An 18,257-nucleotide genomic window follows, 5' to 3' on the forward strand; every position below is an offset into this window, starting at 1 on the left:
TGTAAGTGCAGCATTTAGGTTTGCCTGCCATGGTTCACCTTTGCCTTACATTTGATGACTGTATCACATCCAGCACACTACAACACATGCAAGGATATGAAATGTGTTATTAATCTTCCTGTGTGTGTCTTCAGGACACTCCAATACACTGTTACTCTACTCTGACAACACTCAGTTGCCAGTAAAACAGACAGTGTAAACTGAAGTCACTGCCAGCCTGGGATGTACTGCAGTTACAGAATATATCACCAGTCTGATAAAACAATCTGAAAATGTGCTTCCAGTTCCCCCCCCATATTCATACAGAGATTATTACACAGCTCCAAACTGAGAAATCCATTTACCATTTAAATTCTTCAACGCTCTTTCAGCATCTCTCCTGTTCATAAAGGCAACAAAGCCACAATTTCTTTCTCTTGCTCTTTCTTCATCTGTTCTTGGCCACATAATTTTAACACTCGCTAATGGTCCAAAGCGTCCAAATTCTTGACATAACATCTCTTCATTCATCTATGTGAGAAAAGGTAAAAAATTGGCATCTTGCGACTTTATTTCTGTGACATTTGTTCATATTATTGTCCAAATGTTGACATTTTAATTTTTCCAGTTTCTTGAACAACACTTCACTGATACCTCCCCAATGCAATCTCCTGTAAACATACCAATTTAAATACTGCATTTTTAACTGAGAGCACTCAGATTTTTGAGATATGATCCACCTCACTTGGAGATATCCAGGGAAACGTAATTTTAACTAAGCCAGTGATTGGTAAGCTAAACCTTAACTTTTGCAGCAATATGTACAGAGCATTTACTCCAACAAATACTGCAAAAAACCTGAGCTGGACCCAAACATGCCAGCACTGCACTCCCTGGCTCCAAACTCACCTGAGGATTAATGTTGCCAAGATATAAATTTGTTGTGCTTGGATCTCCAACATCATGGGAACCTGGTGCATAATCATCCAGGACTGAAATGATGGAGGAAAAAAAACATAAAACAGAAAAAAAAGAAGTCATAATCCCTGCTATACATTTAAATGACAACATTAAATTGAGTAAGAAAAGAATTTATATTACCACCAGATGATCTGTTTCTTCTTGAAGGAGCATCCACTGAATAGAAGGAAGAAAAAGATGTACCATTTAGTCTACAAATTTTGTAGCCCAGACTAACACCAAAAATACCATCCACTTACTTGAGCGACGCTGCCCATCTGAATCAGACTGGGGTGGTTCAAAACGACTCAATCTACCTTTTGTTTTGTGTCTCTCATCACGCTCCTCTTGTATTCTGCAAAACAAGTCGGACATAAGGAACAACTCAAAACCATTCTGAAGTTTTTATTCTAAAATTTTGATTTAAACAGCTTTAGAATTATGAGAATTCTTAATATTGAACTACGGGCTTGCTAAAAAATTTGGAATTGCCAGTATGTCTGAACTTCTGTCTCCTCAGCTGGAATGCTCATTCGTACTGTCAGGGTATTTTACCCTCAAACAGAATTGACTTGGTTTGAGAAGCAGTTTGCAAGACCAGAATAAGAACTGTGCTCTGAAAAAGTGACTGCAGTTCCACATCCAGCTGTCAGAGATCTGCTGCCCCGAGATGACTCCTCGAGATGCACACAACTCTTCAGTGTCTTGTTCTCCTTCTACCTTTTCTGAGGTCGTATCCACGGGCACACACAAATGGCCATTTCCAGAGCACACAGCAGTTTGTTTCAGTTTACAACTCCAAGGACAGGACTCAATTAAGTGACCATTTGGTTCTTCTGATGTGAAGGTTTTGTACACCAGGAATACAAGGCTGTCCAATCACCTCACTGATACCAAGGAACAATCAGCAGTGAAGCTCAGACATTACTGACAAAGCCATGTACGGATTTAAAATGCTGCACTTACTGTTTTCTAATGCATGCACATTCATTTATTTTCCATCTTCACCATCAGGATAAATACATGGCTCTTAGCTGCACTCAATATATGTGCTACTCTTTCTGTTGTAGAAAGAATCTGCTTTTTCAAGCATTCTTCACTTTGGTTTTAATGTTACACAAATTAAAGTGCATCTCTAGACTTGAATTACAACTCTTATTTCTGCCTCACCACAAAAGCTCAACCTCACACTGCAATTCCTCTGGATGTACTTCAGAGAGAGTGACTAAAGCTTTTCTTCCCAAGTCTGAAGATATCTCAGATCCCCCCTAATCTCTGCTCCCTCCTGTGCTGGTTTTGGGGGGCAGGTTTTGCTGCTGGGGGGTCACAGGGGTGGCCTCTGGGAGGACCTGCCAGAAGCTTCCCCTGTGTCTGACAATGCCCGGCCCAGGCAGCTCCGAACCGGACCCAGCCAAGGCCCAGCCCATCAGCAATGGGAGTAATTAAGTGTTAATGAAGTTATTTCACAAGCAGCTGGGGGGAAAACAAAATAAAAACCTTCAGCAAACAGCTTTGCACGAATGATCCCAAATGCTGTCTGTAAAACAAGGCAAAAACCTCAGATCTTCTTTATTGACAGTAAAAACCAGTCAAACTTACTGCTTTAATTCTTCTTTAAAAAGTTCCAAATTACTCTTTTTCTTTTCCTTCTCTCCTTTCTTCAATGGCTAAAATTAAAGATATATAAGACAACATTTCAGAAGACAAAGGGAACAAAATTAAAAAGCATAAGTATATAACAAAACTTTAGATAATTTCCATGCATATTTTACCCACAGCTTTCAAACCAAGTAAACTACAGGAGGAAAAAAAAAGAAAAAAAACCAAAACAAAACACCAACCAAACAGACTCGAAAACATTCAGACCGAGTGCTATCAAACACAAAGCTAGAAAATATAAAAAAAAAAAGTTTAAGCTAAACTTTGTTACTTCTCATTCTTACAATGCAGCATGTGTGATCAAACACTCTCTACAACATCCAAATTTAAAATAACTGAGGTATTTTGTCAGTTTGCTCTGCTTGGAAACTAAGATGCTGACTAGGCCCCTGGCAATCTGTCATGCTCTAACTGATCTGAGAGATGTGTGTACATATATATGTAAATTATTTTACATATATATATTCAATTATTTTATCCACAAACATTCTATTTGAAAAAAAAATGTCCTTCTCTTGCTTCCTTTTGGATGCAAACACAGTCTGAATAAACAGTTACTCTAAATGGTTGAAGATGATCCTCAGGAAAAACTCCTGAATGACAAACAATATGGATACTGCACTGCCACTCTTCTCTAACAGTAATATATGTTCCTCAGCTAACTCACGTGAAATTTGACCTTCAACAACATTGCTTTCAGAAAACCAAATTGAAATGAAAACGTTTCCAATAGGCAGACATACAAAATATTTATTGTGTTACACACTACATCTTTGGAAAAACTGGACTTCCTACTCACCCCAGGCAAAGCTGTTTGTTTGTTTTTGTTTTTGGGGAGGGTCTGCCAAATAAATAAAATCATTTTTACCTCATTATCTTCAATCACCATTGGACAGGGCAAGTGAGTAAACTGATTGCATTACTTCATAAGTATTTATGACAAATTGGAAAAGCAGTAATATTCTTACAGTACAAAAACTTGCATTTGACAGAACAGAGCTCAGCATAATAAAAAAATGCTACATCATTCCTGTAACTGTAGAGCTTTACATACAATGAAAATCCAAACTGCCATCCAGTATTACCCCACTAGTCTAGAACTGAGAGTTGTTTAAAGCTGGAAGGAGGTTGGGATGAAAGTGCCCACAATTATCACATTGCATCTCATTTCCCACCCTACCAGGCAGCATGGTACACGTTTCACTTCTTAAGCTTTCAAATTGTAGTAAACTCTGTTAAAAGACTCTAAGACATCCAGGACACTCATTACACATATACAGTAGTAACAGTAAGCATATGTAATTAGCACTTGACTCGAAGACCATCTTTATTCATAATATTTCCATTACTTTTTATGATGAAATCTTGGTTTACCAAAAAAACCCACAACTATCAAACCATTCAGAAGACAAAATAAAAACAAAGTGTTCAGCTTCAAAACTGTGCAAATTCTACAATTTATTTGTACAACTCGAAGAGGGACTTCTTAAGGGACTTCTCAAATTTCACCATCAAAAAAAAAAATAATCAAAGAACCTCATCAAGAAAACCTGGGATTAATGCAAAGGCCAAATTACTTTTTGGGTTTAAGTTAAAAAAGCCTAAAACCAGATGGCAGCAAGAGCTGCTTCTGAAACTTCAGAGCCGCTCAGGACTGAGGATGCTGCTCCTTCCAACAGCCACTCAATTCCCACCCATCAGAGGTGTGGTCCTGGGAACAGGAGCACAGAGCAAACAGGGAGCAGCCAAACAGGGCATCCTGCTGGGCACAGAGCTCCTGGGCCCTGCACTTCCCCTCCCTGCCATCTGCCCTGGCACCAGGCACCTTCCCTCAGTGTGGCATCAGTGCAGACAAAGCTGCTCTGCAAGGTCACCCAGCCCTCTTCCTAAGCACTTCCAGGTATTTCAGTGTGGGGGAATATTCAAGGGAGACACTTACAGGCTTTTTGGTTTCGATCATCAGGAGGGATGGAGGTTTCTCGTTGGATGGCTGACTTGGCTGGCTTTTCTGATCTGAAAATCGTGACGAGGGCTTATAGATTTTACCCCGTTTTTCATCTGTTTCGTGCTCCTCTGAAATGAAAGGCAGATTAAAGGCACACTTTATTAACCAATGCTGCACAGCACTGCTGATTAGAAAGAACGCTGTTCTTTAGTCTTGGCCATTCGATTTAGTACATAATTTTATTTAAAAAAGAGGAACTTTACGTAATTTAACGTCTTTTAGTATGCAGAAAAAGAACAAAGATTAGGTATTTTAAAACAAGGCATTTTTTCCTCTGAAGTTTAAAAGACAAGTCACACCACTGCCCACCTAAGTGAGTCAAAGCATAGAGTGGATTTTAGCATTAAGTTTTCTTTTCTGCTTCTGACGTAACATACCAATTTTAAAATGCAACTCAAAGCCAATCTCCATCTCCACTCAAAGCCAGATGACCCACCACCCCCCAAAAAAGATTAGTTATACCTTTTGATGCATTAACGATTCCTCCTCTTACAAATGTTTTCACTTTCCCACCATCACCTCCTTCAAAGGCAGCCAGGAATTCTTCATAAATTTCTGCAGCAGCCTTCTCATCCTCCTACACAGCAAATGTTCATCTATTTACTATCAGTGCAGGACAACTTTCACTAGACAGTTACTCTTAAATTAGCTATGTGACAGTCCTTTTTATTTTCTAGAGTTCAAGCTACAAACTGCATCAGAGAGCAAATGAAGAACAGAGAATTATTTAAGGTGATGGCTGTCCCCATTTCTGAGCAATTTAACAACCAAAAGATTGCTGTAATTCCTATTTCAGGAAGCCAGAGAACTTGATTTCTCACACAGAAGGAAAGAGTAAGCCTCTCTCCATCTTAATGCCATGGATACCAGAAATAAATTAAACATGTAAAATACAATTCATTTTTGTTCTTTGGGAGCTACAGTTAACAAAATAAAGGTATTTGGAGGTAAAGCTGGTTGCAACCTAAAAGAAATTTATTTCAGTTCTGCGTACAGAGTGAAATTTTCATTGTCCACCATTACCTTCTTTTTCAATTCTTCTTGTTCCTTCTTGCTCAGAGTCCTTTTGGCAGCACTCATTTTGCCAATACTGAAGGCTTTAAGCTTACTTTCCATTAGAGGCTGCGAAAGGAGTTAGAAAACAGACATTAAACTGTTTACAAAACAATTAAAATAATGTTGACCTTGGTCTGGACCAGTAACTTAAATAAAACAAAGAAAAGGCTTCCTGTACTTATCTCTGAAGTTGTCAGTCTAATAAAACTAAAAACAATTAAATCTACGGTGGGTTCTTTTAAACAAATAGTCCTTGGTTTGATGAGGAGGCTTTTGATACATCCATTCAAACACAGCTGAAGTCTGAAGGGCACTTGCTGTAAGAACGTGGAAATCTCATCCCTAAGCAATGCAGTTTATAAACCTTCAGAAACACATGCTTTGCACTACAGTTCCCTTTTGATCACTGCAGTTTCCAAAAAACAAAACCAAAAAGCCAACAAGAAAAGTCCTAAAAGCTTTTCTGCCCATTTTGGCCAGAACAATGTATGTGCAAGGCTGAACAGGTGTAAGGCAACAACAAACCAGATGCCAAAATTCACTTGGACTTCAAGGTAAAATGAAACAGCTTTGCTTGGAAAAGAAAAATGCATTCTAGAGGGTTTCAGCTGCTAGTTAAATAAAACAAAAGACCTCCCATTCAACTCTGAGATTCTTCTGAAACTTTTTCCAAAACCCCGATGAAGGAGCGCTCCATGTGACAGTAATTTCTGGAGAATGGAATCAAAATTCTTCAGATTTTATTCAAGTAGTTAACAGGCTGTAAAGTGTCAAGAGAAGAACAGTAGCAGGATGAAAAGCATGTTCCAAAGATATGGGCAATGGGAAGTAAAAACAGAGAGATGATAAGAAACTTCCCTGGAAATTCCACGTTTAACACAGCAATTCATGAAGAACAGGCACAAGAACAAAGCCCCACAAGAGCAAAACATAAGCTATCAGCCTTATCTTCCAAACATCTGTGGAGCTCTTCCACAGTGATGCTTAAAATTACCCTGTTTGCAATGACAGGTCTTCAAAAAAAACCCAGCTCAAGACAAATTAGATGAACAACTCAACTGTCGTATTATGAACAAATTTCTGACACCAACTGCAAAGAGTTCCCTCGAGGAACAACTTTCTTTGTAAGGAGCATTGTTTCCAGTATCAGCCTCCTAGTCTAAATTTTTTTACATTAAAAAAAGCACAATGAAAACCAAACTGAAATACCTCCAGTTTATAATCCTTGCTTGGTACCACCAACACCTCTTAGATCTCTGCCAAGCATGCAACCAAACAGCTCCCATTTCTCTGAGAAGTGTTCCCTGTTTCATCACCAAAAGCTATCAGTTCCTGTTTGTGAAGTTATGTGGTTTGTGACACCATGTTTGTCAACATGAGCTGCTGAGACAGTTTCATCAGAAGCTTTGAAAGCATCAGTGTGGTTTTAAATTTAATAAAATCCAGTTTTCCAGCAGCCTGAGAAAGAGCTTATATTTCAGTGTGACAAACAGACATGCCTGGCAATCGTGGGCACGGTGCTGTGGCACAGCACTGCCCCAGGACAAACCCCACGCTGCCACCCAAGGCTCGTCCTGGCCTCAGGAATAACCTCTCTCATTAATGCTACAGGATGCCTGCAGATCAGCCACGTGAATGTTCCAGTGACACAAGGGGAGCAGCTGTGAGATAGAAGAGTTCTGGCAGGAACATCTCCTCGGTTCTGAAAGCGTCTCGGGGATAAAAAGCAAACCAAGCCCTTGGAAGTGGCTGGAGCAGCACAAAGTTAACAGGACTGAACTCATTTATGCCAGTAGTTAGATTCCAGTAGGCAACTGTAACATTATTATTGCCCATATGCAGCCTCACAGAACTCCTAACAACAGAACTACACAGAACTTGAAGGCCTTCCTCCTTCAGAAAATGGAAAATACCAAGGAAAGGGTAAAGCAAATGACAGGAGCAAAGAAACAACTTGCAGCTGAGTAATCAAATCCCTGTATGACAGCAAACTCCTTCAACAGACTGTGAGGTGGCACAAAGTACTGAAGTCCCAGTTCCTTCAACAACATAAAAACATTCAAAAGAGATTTCAGGGTAATTTTCCAAATTGCAGCAAGTAAAGCAAATCAATAAAACAACCTACTTCTTTAGGAAAAGTGTCTGCTCCCACCACTTGAATAATGGTATCTTACAGGCAATTTAACAGCTGCTAATTGACTTTTGCATATACAAAATCAAACTGAAATCTTGAAGAAAATCCAAACCACAGAACGAATTGTCTGGTATTAACTCTCTGTTTGGCTCTTCCTGCCTGTTTCCATTTTGGCTCAGAAACAGATGGGTGCTCATGTAAAATCCCAACCACACAACCAGGCAAAGGTCTCTCCACCCAGGGGTCAGGAGGTGGGGTGGCCAGTGAGACCAGGGAATTCCTCTAACCTTCTGCTCTGAGTGTATTCCATCAGAAAGCAAACTAAAGGATGGAATTAGGGCCACACTAACTCACCCTTGAGAAGCCAAATGTTTGTAAAAAGGCTCTTTGATATTCTGACTCTTACACTGATCACCTCTTATTTTCAACTATTCCTCAGTGTAAGAGACAAACCTGCAGAGAGTCCGTGCAGCTCCCTCCTGTCCAAGGATGTGTTCTGAATGCAGCACAGCTTCCTACACTGCTGGCTGTTTGGGAAGTTTCAGGGAGTATTTTTAAGCATGAAAATCAGTGGTTCATTTGCAAACACCTCCAGGTTACACAGCTGATGCAGCAGGCTCTGCCTGCAGCAAGGGGTTCTCTTTCAAAACAGGCCTATTTTGGGTTTGTGGGTTCCACTGCAATTTGGGGCTTGGTTTTCTGTTTGTTTGGTTTCGAGTGTTTTGGACTTACATGTGAATCAGCAGATCCAGTGGTGTGTACTGCATCTGGCCCTCTGCCCTGAAGAGAGAACGAAGAGCAGGTGAGGCACAGAACAAGGGACAGACAAACAACCTCAGGGCTTCTTCATCCACTTCTTTGAGCGTGATTTTCATTTCAGTGTCAGCATCCAAATACACCACAACTAGGATACATTTAATGTATTTTAATGATATATCTGAACATGTCACATCAGGAACAATAAGGTAAATAAGTGGTTAAAAAGATAGACTGTTCTTGTTACCACTAAAAGCATCTAAATTTCCACAGCTGGATTTTATAAACACACCACTATAAGGAAAAAAAGGTTTAGTTACATTGCATCTGCAAGGGCTGCCACTAAAGGCTGTTAGAGATTACATCAAGTGCTTGATTACTTTTGGCTTACTATAAAATAACATCCAAAATGATTTTAGTATATTGTGTACAGATGGAAGCTGGCCACCTTAAGAACACTAATTTAAGTCCAATTTGCAAGTATGTACTAATTGACATTATTGCTTTAAACTGTGAACCAGCACATACACAAAATCAGGTTTTTAAAGGAGCTTAACTGATGGAGAACACACTTTTAAATTATGTAATGCCCAAATCCCAGAAAACCTCACTGATGTAACATCTACTATTAACACAGGACTGCCTGGTGCAATTCATTTCTCAACTGAATTTTAAGTCAAAATAAAAGATTTCCATTAGCTGAAATCTGTTCATTAGTTACAGAACATCAGCACTTCTCCTTATTACCAGGAATTTACAGTTTCTACAGAAATATGATGCTCATCTCCAGTCTTCCAAAACGAACAAGCAGCAAGTGCTACTCCAGAAGATAATTTACCAGACCTTGTTTTCATTTTGCATCCCTTTTCATCAGCTCAGGCATTTCTCTTTCAAAAAATATATTCCCATGTTTTACAATAAAATCAATTTAGAAAAACTGGCCTTCAACAAAAAGCACTTCAGCAACAAGAACTAAGTGCACAAATGTGAAGAGCAACACAAAGACACAGCCCTCGCACGGGAGAAGCAAAAGGCTCCTAGGAACAGGTTTGAGGGCTTTTAGGAAAGGGAAAGGCAGGAAGAAACAGAAGAAAACAACTCTGCCTTACTCTCAAAGACCTCCCAAATCCACTTTTCTGCAATGTTATACATGGCTCACAAAGCACATCTTTGCACAGAATAACAAGTTTGCATGCACCAGCAGCAGTTCACTAAAATACACACGGAAGTCAAATACCTCAAGCACCTTTTACTACCAAAACCACTTCCCACAAACTTTCCCTCTGTACTTGGGGCTGGATTTTTTGTGACTCCCAGCTGCCCGTGGCCCTCAGCTCAGCAATCTGTTATGCACAGTTACACATATGGAGCTCAAGCAAACCTGCCCTGCCCTGAGAGTTTATGAATGTACAGCACAACAGCACACAGAGAAAAGACCCTGTAAAAAGGAATTTCAGAGCATGAAAACTGCATTCCTCCTGCTGCCACCCTGCGGCAACCAACACTGCAGCTACAATTCACCTTCACAGGAACAGTTTCAGACCTGCAGGTAAAAATCCCAGTCCCAAAGGAGGAGTGACACGATGCCCTCTGCCTCAGTGCACTGACAGTGCAGGCTCGGGGAAAGGAGGCTGTCTGGCAACAGCACCATGGAAGGACCAATTCCCAATTCTCCACATCTGCTTCGTTTCCAGATGTTTTGGAAAGCAACACCTCCCAACAGAGGTGGGGGCTGAAGCTGCTTACAGGGAGGGCAACAGGCAGGCACCACCCAGAGTAACAAAGAGGATCAACGCTGGGAACAGCAGCACAGTTCCTGAGGACGAACATGGGAAAAAGGAACAGACACCGATTCTGCTTTTTCAGCAACAAGCAGATGATGCCACTCAGAAAGGCTTCAGTGCCTGGCAGCACACAGAGATTCTGCAGGAAAGCAGGCCAAGGATAAAAAAAGGCTGGAAGTCACAGGGAGTACAGCGGTGCTCCCCAAGCCACCAGCAGGGACCAGGGCACTGTGCAGCCACTCCAAACATCAGCTGAGCAGCAGAACTGAGGTGCACTCATAAAACTTCTAAAAGCCATTTCAGCTTTCAGACCAACTTTATCCCACAGCAATTAGCAGCTTTGGAGAGCCACATTATTCTCCTCCTTCAACAGTTCTTAGTTTTCAAGTCTTCTCTTCCCATCTCTAAATTGAGTTCTGCCTTTGACACTGCTGCTGACCGTCCCAGCAACTGCACTGACAAAGCACGAGATGACAAGATTCTTGACAAAATTACAAGCTGCTATCTGCCAGTTTCTAAAGAGCAGTTATTAAAAAAAACCCACAAATTCTCACAGCACTGCACTTGGTATCCACGTGCACCCTTGAGGAAAGGGGTGGGTTTGTTTCCCTAAGGGTTCCAGCAGCTGCTCTGACTCAGCAGGATCAGTGCCTTCCCAACACTCACCAAGAGGAGCATTTCAGATGATGCTGCCCACCTGTGCTGAAATCTGGAATGGGATTGCTTTTCCTGTTCTCTCATCTGTTAGGTAGCTCAATGAAATTTAATGTTGAGAGAAAGACACCCAAATTTCTGTGCTGCACCTGATGAGATGTGAGCACAGCTCCTCCACGTTCAAAACACCGACACAAAAGGTGGTGACTCCATCTTTCGGTCACTGCCACCATAAACAACTGGCAAAAGTCTCACTCCCACTTCACTGCATCTCCCACCTGGCATGAAACCTAGCCTTACTTCTTTTTTCCCCTAAACCAGACTATTTTACAGCTGGATCACTTTTCCCATCACTTTCACTCTGCAGATTTCCCCAAGACTTGTGCCATTTCCCAGCTGGCACTGCAGGAACACACAGCCCTGTCCAACTCCAGGCCTGCAGCTCCATTCCTGGGCCCAGCCAACTTCACTCAGCCTCCAAGAGAAAAAAAAGTCTTCAAAGGACAGCAGAAATGAGATTTAGGATGAACTCCTATGAAAATGCCAAAGCAGAGTCTTCTCTCAGATTCTCATGTTTATATTTTCTTCCAGCTCCATGGAAGCCTCCAAAAAAACCAGAGAACTGCTCTCCCCAATCTTCCTTCCCTGCAGTTCACCTGGCCACAAATCCAGCTCTTTACAGTTTTCCCAACTCTAACAACCTCTTGGTAAAGCTGGCATGATCCTGTTATTACACAAATATTTAAAATATGCTGTACACAATAAAGATTTTTAATTAATTAACACTGATGTCATTTAGTAAAACAACAGCGCACAAAAGCTGTCAATAAAACCTCAGTGTGTGGCCTTCCAAATGCTGGGTGGTATTTTTGCAACTGTAATGGCTATAACTTAAATAGCTATTATATATAACTTAATATGACTTAATATAACTTAAAAGCTCCTCCTTGCAAGAAGCAAGAGCTTCAGGGTAAAGTTTTTAGAAAAAAGTGGTGTCAGACACTCCTGCCCTGTTCCAACACCTTCCACTGCTCCTGCCCCATCCCACTGAACTGGATCCCTGCTCCAAGGGGATTATTTCTGCTGCACAGGGCAGCCAGTTTGAACAGCACTACAGACAAGAGCAGTGGACATGCAATACAGTTTGTTCTCAGAAGATAAAATAAGAAAATGGAAGAGTCACTGAGCAGCTGAAAATGTCATTATACAAAGATAATAACTGAACATAATCTGTATCTGTCACTTCAAACCCTGTCCTACACTGCCATTCTGTGCAGCCTTCAGCAATCTCTGTTCTCTCTCCTCATTCTTCCTCCCTGTTTAGAGCTCTGGAACTCTCGAGTTCGTATCTTGCTATTCTGAGCTCCAAGTGCCACAGGAAGAGGATGCTTCTGTAGCACATTTCCCACTGGAGACTCTGCAGTTACCGAGCAGCTGACAGGGCCACACGAGGCAGCTGCCACCACAGCCACACAGGCACCCCCTCCAGGGATGGTTTTCAAACAGCACATCAAACAGGTGATGCCTGACTGCGAAAAACCTCGATCTTACACCGTAAATCACAGTAACTGGCTCCAATTCAGGAGCTGGGCACGAAGAGTGAAGAACAAACACCACTGTTCTGAAGGGAAGGAACTCTGTTTTATTTGAGGCACCAGGTCACAGCTCTTTGCAGAGCACAGAAAATGAAAGGTCACTGTGTCTTCCCAGGAGGGAACTGGAAGCCAGCAAAGCCACAGCCTGGAATTGCCACTGAAAAGTACCTATGGAATCTACAGGACACCTTTGTTTTGAAAGTGCAATGACTCTTACGACTTGCAAATGCAATGCACCAAAAGAAACAGAGCCTACAACTTCAATATTGCTATTTGCTCAATTGTTAAACCACAAACGTTTTCATACAGGCTCAACTAAAAATATCTCTCATAAATTATTACTGTACATTCAAAAAATAGTATCATCTGTACGGAAATAGTAAATGACAAAGAAGTCTATGATTAACTGTGAAAAGAAAGGGGTCACATCTGGATTGGGTTTGTGAACCTCTTCAGTTGAATTAATCAATAATTAATTATTCTATGTCTAATTATACTTGAAGTCCCAAAATGTTTTATTCCCTGAAAGCCACCACCCATAAATTAAGACCTATTTACTACTCAAGCTTTCTGTTCAGCTCTTACTTGCAATTCCAAGCCAAAAGCAAGATAAAAAAATGTTCCTTGGCAATATTTGGAACAGATCATAAAAGGGAAACAAAAATAAAACTCTCCTACTCCAATCACACCAAGAGAGCAAAAACGCAAAGGCTTTTAGAAACTACATTTCGTGACCAAGTACAGAGGTAACTACAGAGTTTCTAAGCAGCAAAATGAAAAAGAAAACACCCTATTTTTGCTTAATAAAAAACCGGGCAAAAAGTATTAATTCGTATAGCATTGGAAATTCCTGAGCCAAAGTGTGGCTCCCCCCTTAAATAATTTACACAGTCACAAAACCTGGAGGATTTCTATACTTGCTGCCTAAAGTCTGACACAAAAGCGAGGATAAGGAGTATCACTGATGTGCATCCCCCAAACATCTCACCCTGTCCCCCGGCAGGAGCGGGGCCGGGGGCAGCTCCGGGCCGGGAGCACTCGCAGCGCTGGCTCCAGCACCGGGCAGGTTTGGCAGAACTGCCGCGCTCCCTGCGCTCCTGCCCGGGAAATGCGCCCGGCCGAGGACGGCAGGAGCACGGCGAGTGCGGGGAAAGCGCGGGGAGCGCCACGGCGAGGCCACGGAACGGGTAATCCCACCGCAAACCGAAAGCACGCGCTCCATCCCAAACTGTCCTTCGCGTCGGCAAGGGGCGAACCAACCCCGCGCGGGCTTCGGCCAAGGCAAGGATCAGCGAAATTCCCCCCGCAGGAGAGCGCGGGCATCACCGACCGGACCGGCGGACCGCACCGCGCCGGGGCTCGGGCCGGCACAGACACGGCCCCGGGGAGCGGCAGTGTCCCGCAGGAGCCCCGTGCAGTGTCCCGCAGGAGCCCCGGCAGTGTCCCGTAGGAGCCCCGGCCGTGTCCCGCAGGAGCCCCGGCCGTGTCCCGCAGGAGCCCCGGGGCCTTCCCGCACCCCCCCCCGGTGCCGGGGCCCGCAGTCACCCCCGGGATCGGACCAGGCCGCGCCGCCCGCGCCTCGCCGCCCCAGCACCGCAGCGCCCCGCCGCAGCGCCAGCGGGCGGTATCCCTGTGCGGAGGGGAGCGGAGCGGGCCCCGGGCCGTGCCCCTGCCCCGGGCGGCCCCGGCAGAGCGGCCTCACCTTCCCGGCGGGTCTCTGCGAGCCGCCGGGCGCCTTCTCCGCCATCTTGCTCGGCACAGCCCAGCCCTGGCGCCGGCCAGCCGAGCGCCGAGCACGCAGAGCCCGCCAGCGCAGGGCGCGCAGCCGAGCGCCGAGCGCCCGATGTGCCCCCGCCGCCGCTCCGCCGTCAGGGCAGGGCCGGGAACGGGAACGGCAATGGAACAGCTGGAATGGCAGTGGAATGGTAATGGAACGGGAACGGCAATGGAACGGCAAGGGAACGGGAACGGCAATGGAACAGCAATGGAATGGGAACGGCAATGGAACGGCAATGGAAAGGGAACGGCAATGGAATGGGAACGGCAACGGAACAGCTGGAATGGCAGTGGAATGGTAATGGAACGGGAATGGCAATGGAACAGCTGGAACGGCAATGGAACGGCAATGGAATGGTAATGGAACGGGAACGGCAATGGAACGGCGCAAACGGTGACAGCCACCGGGAAAAGCCCTTGGATAAACAGCGAAAAGGCTGTCACGGCTCCGCTGCTGGGTTTGATGCCACACCCCAGCTGTAACTCTGCTGACCACCGCTAACCGAGGTCACAGCCGGGCTCACACCGCGCCTGTCCCGGGCCTGGCATTCCCGCCTCCCAGGGATCCCAGCACAGCGCGGGGTACGCGGGGTTCATGTGAGGCTTCGGACAGGCAGGGACACACACAGGAATGAGCGAGAGCTTAACCCAGCCCTGCCGATACCCGCTGTCCTGAGCGCCCGGCAGCGCGGGAACCTGGGAACGGCGGGAGGCGGGAATGTGGGAACGGCGGGAATGTGGGAACGGCGGGAATGTGGGAACGGCGGGAATGTGGGAACGGCGGGATGTGGGAAGCGCCGGCAGGGGGCAGGCCCGGCCCGCCTCCCGCAGCCGGCTGAGGGTGCCGAGGGCACCCCCGACACAGCCCAACAAACAGAGCGATCCCCACCTTCCTGCGTGCTCCAGCCTCCCTCCGCGGAGCCACCCGCGGCATTCCCTGTCACGGATCGGCAGCTGAGCATCCGGAGGGATCGGGGGTGCGTAAGGCACATAGAAGGATGAGGGGGTGTACAAGGCACATAGAAGGATGAGGGGGTGCAAGGCACATAGAAGGATGAGGGGTGTGCAAGGCACATAGAAGGATGAGGGGTGTACAAGGCACATAGAAGGATGAGGGGGTGTAAGGCACATAGAAGGATGAGCATGTGCTGTTCCCATGGCTGCAGGAGCCTCCTGCGCGGCTCTCCTGGGTAAATCCCGGGTGGAAGAAAAGGAGGCAGAAATAAAACCTACACCTTGACAGCAGGACTTGGGCACAGCTCCACCGGTCTTTTGAAAATGTTCTGACGCCCAGGCTTGCCCGCTTGAAGAATGGCTTTGGTCAAGGAGCTTTAGGGATGGATTAGGCAAGATTTGTTGCTTCAGAATCCAAGTCGAGCCTTTCTCTTCCCCAGTGTTTCTCAGTGTTTAGAGAACCGTTTCACCAGCTTGCAAAGGCAGGATAAGTGTCATCTGTGACCTGCTTCTGGTTTGTTTTTTTTACATAGTAATAGAAACAGGTGCAGCAAAGACCTGAAAGCAAACCAGCTGGAGAACTTGTACTGGATAGAAAGGGCATTTAGGGCCAGGAAAAGACTCGGGATGCTGCTCAGCTCTCCTGGGATTGCACTAATAAACCTGGCGTGAAAGAATGACTGACATTGGTGGATAAAACCCAAACATCTAGCTGGAAAGAGGAACGTACCCTTGGATGCGAGAGTTTTGGGGCCACTAATGTTTGCAAAATTTGTGCTCCATTTGGTCTCAATCCCTTTATTTAATCCACCTCATTAATCCTTTTTAATTATCCACTTCATTGTTTAAATCCTCCGCTTACTGCTCAGATTCTATGCTCTTTTGTAATTAATAAACTACACCAAATCAAGAGCATCAGGATCCAAAGCATGCTGTGAAAAACGGGAAAGACACAGTTGGAGTTTCAAAGGTCATCTCTAAAGATAATTTTTCAGAATGAACTGTACTCCTGACTCTGCACTATTTATAACACTGCAGTAGCACAGTAGCACAGATAGTGAATGGGAACACATGTCACTGTCTTGGGCTGAATGGGACAGGAAGGGGAGCAAGGAGAGAGGGAAGGGAAGGAAGCAGCAAGAGGCAGAAATCCGTGGAGAAATGAAGCTGGAAAGGGCAGGTTAATAATAATATTTAAAAGTAAATTGTAAACGTTTTTCACCATAATGCAGTAGGTCTGGTTGCCTGCAGACCTGGGAATTGCTTATTAACTTGTTACAGTGACAGATATCATTAGGGCAGTGCACTAGGGGAAATCGTGAATTACCATAAATAATTAACACCAAGCTACATTAAGTAAACCACATGCTGATGTGCATTACCCTTCTTTTTCTGGCTGCTTTTCTCCCCACTTTCATCCAAAAGCTCTCCGTTGCTCTCATCCCAGGCCAGGGCACAGCACAACTGCTGCAGTACTTCCACAAAGGTGGATGAGGGCAGGGGAGAGGAAGGGTTTACAGTGCTTTGGAAGCTCCCTCCCCTGGAGCCAAGGAACAGTGGCTGGGGCCATGGGGCAGTCCCTGGAGCCAAGGAACGTGGTGGGGCCATGGGGCAGTCCCTGGAGCCAAGGAACACGGCTGGGGCCGTGGGACAGTTCTGTACCCTGGAGCCCAGGAACGTGGCTGGGGCCGTGGGGCAGGCGGATCAGGGGCAGGACAGAGGTGTAGCTGTTGGGTGCACGGGTTTGTCACTCCGTGCTGGTTCACGCTCTCAGGAGTGGATCACTGGAATGTGTGTGTGTTCCCGTGGCTCAGGCAGCACTCTGCCAGCTGCTGCCCTTATTCCACCCTCCCCTCCTCCCACCCCTGGCACTGAAGGCCAGTCAGGAATGCTCCAGATAGGTGATGCCTGCTCCCCCGTGGATCGCGTGTGTCACTGCTGGGAAGCTCTGGGTGCACAGCACAGAGGTGAGAAGGGCAGCACGTGCAGCTGGAGCCCAGAGAGCTTGGGCTGAAGGGAGAAGCTTTAGCAGGAACCACTGGAATAAACAAAAGGAGCCAGAGGGTGTGTCTGGCCAAGGGCAGTTTGGCTCTGAGGTGCCCAGCAGCCTGGACTCGCTGCCACTGCTCTGCCTGCTCTGTCTCCTGCGCTGAAGCCATCTCAGTGACTCTGTCAGTGCTGCTGCTCTGCCTTCCCTCAGCTCTGAGAGCTGCTCCACTCCTGCTTTCCCTCCCAGGACCCCAGCGCTCTCCTGGGACACCCAGGGAACCTGGGTTCTCTCTCTGCCTGGGATTCCTCAGGCAGTGCTGCCAATCACACAGACCAGGCACAGGAGCAACACCTGACTGGCACTGCTGGCTGAGAAAGGCTGGGAGTCTGCAGTGCCTTTTCCAGGCATCAGTGCACGTATCAAATGAAGGCTTCATTGCAAAGGTCTGCCTGCAGCTTCTCCTCAGAGAGAACTGGCCTGTGTGGCCACAATGCAGATGTGCACCTTTATCAGCTGTTTAAAAGCGCTGGGAGTTCGAGATGAGTGCCATGCCTGTCATTCCTCTGTCCACACCGACAGTCCCTCCTCTCAGGTTACCACCAGGGAGTAGCAATTTGTGCTCTGGGAAACACTCCCACTGAGCACCTACCAACAAAACAATTTCCTAACCGTTCCCTTTGGAAGTGAGGGCTCAGTCCTGCAGCCCTGGCGAAGGACAAGCTGTACTTTGCTCGTACCGTGAGCCACTGGGAGCTGGGACAGCCTGGATTTTGCCCATGGAAAACACGAGGAATGTGCATCCAGCAACATGCTGTTCTTCATCACAGGGAAACTAATTTCACTGCAGTGCTTCTGTTCAGATTTGCTGCTGTCCAGAAAAACAGGAGCTCTAATCTTTCAAAAACAAGTTTAAAAAGACAACAACCATGCCTTCACAGAAATTTTTTTTAAATGG

At 45.4% G+C, this 18,257-nt stretch overlaps 1 protein-coding gene across 4 annotated transcripts in view; it reads right to left on the bottom strand.

Moving 5' to 3' along the window:
- U2SURP (U2 snRNP associated SURP domain containing) overlaps positions 1-14,383 on the bottom strand; it is a 33,138-nt gene extending 18,755 nt beyond the window's left edge. Inside the window, exons 1-11 of one of the 4 annotated variants that reach the window (XM_050308275.1) lie at positions 14,285-14,383; positions 8,526-8,573; positions 5,627-5,725; positions 5,066-5,180; positions 4,538-4,671; positions 3,398-3,439; positions 2,539-2,606; positions 1,200-1,294; positions 1,084-1,116; positions 889-971; positions 345-510 (exon numbers count right to left, since the gene is read on the bottom strand). In XM_050308275.1, coding sequence (XP_050164232.1) covers positions 345-510; positions 889-971; positions 1,084-1,116; positions 1,200-1,294; positions 2,539-2,606; positions 3,398-3,439; positions 4,538-4,671; positions 5,066-5,180; positions 5,627-5,725; positions 8,526-8,573; positions 14,285-14,329 — 928 coding nt within the window. In that variant the 5' untranslated portion in view covers positions 14,330-14,383. Of the gene's footprint in view, positions 1-344; positions 511-888; positions 972-1,080; positions 1,117-1,199; positions 1,295-2,538; positions 2,607-3,397; positions 3,440-4,537; positions 4,672-5,065; positions 5,181-5,626; positions 5,726-8,525; positions 8,574-14,284 lie in introns of all 4 variants that reach the window. The other 3 variants (XM_050308273.1, XM_050308277.1, XM_050308276.1) reach the window with 3 other exon arrangements.
- Positions 14,384-18,257: the final 3,874 nt, after the last annotated feature.

The sequence above is a fragment of the Myiozetetes cayanensis genome, unplaced genomic scaffold (assembly GCF_022539395.1).
Source record: "Myiozetetes cayanensis isolate MyiCay16 unplaced genomic scaffold, myiCay2020 scf13, whole genome shotgun sequence".
NCBI classification, from domain to species: Eukaryota; Metazoa; Chordata; class Aves; order Passeriformes; family Tyrannidae; genus Myiozetetes; species Myiozetetes cayanensis.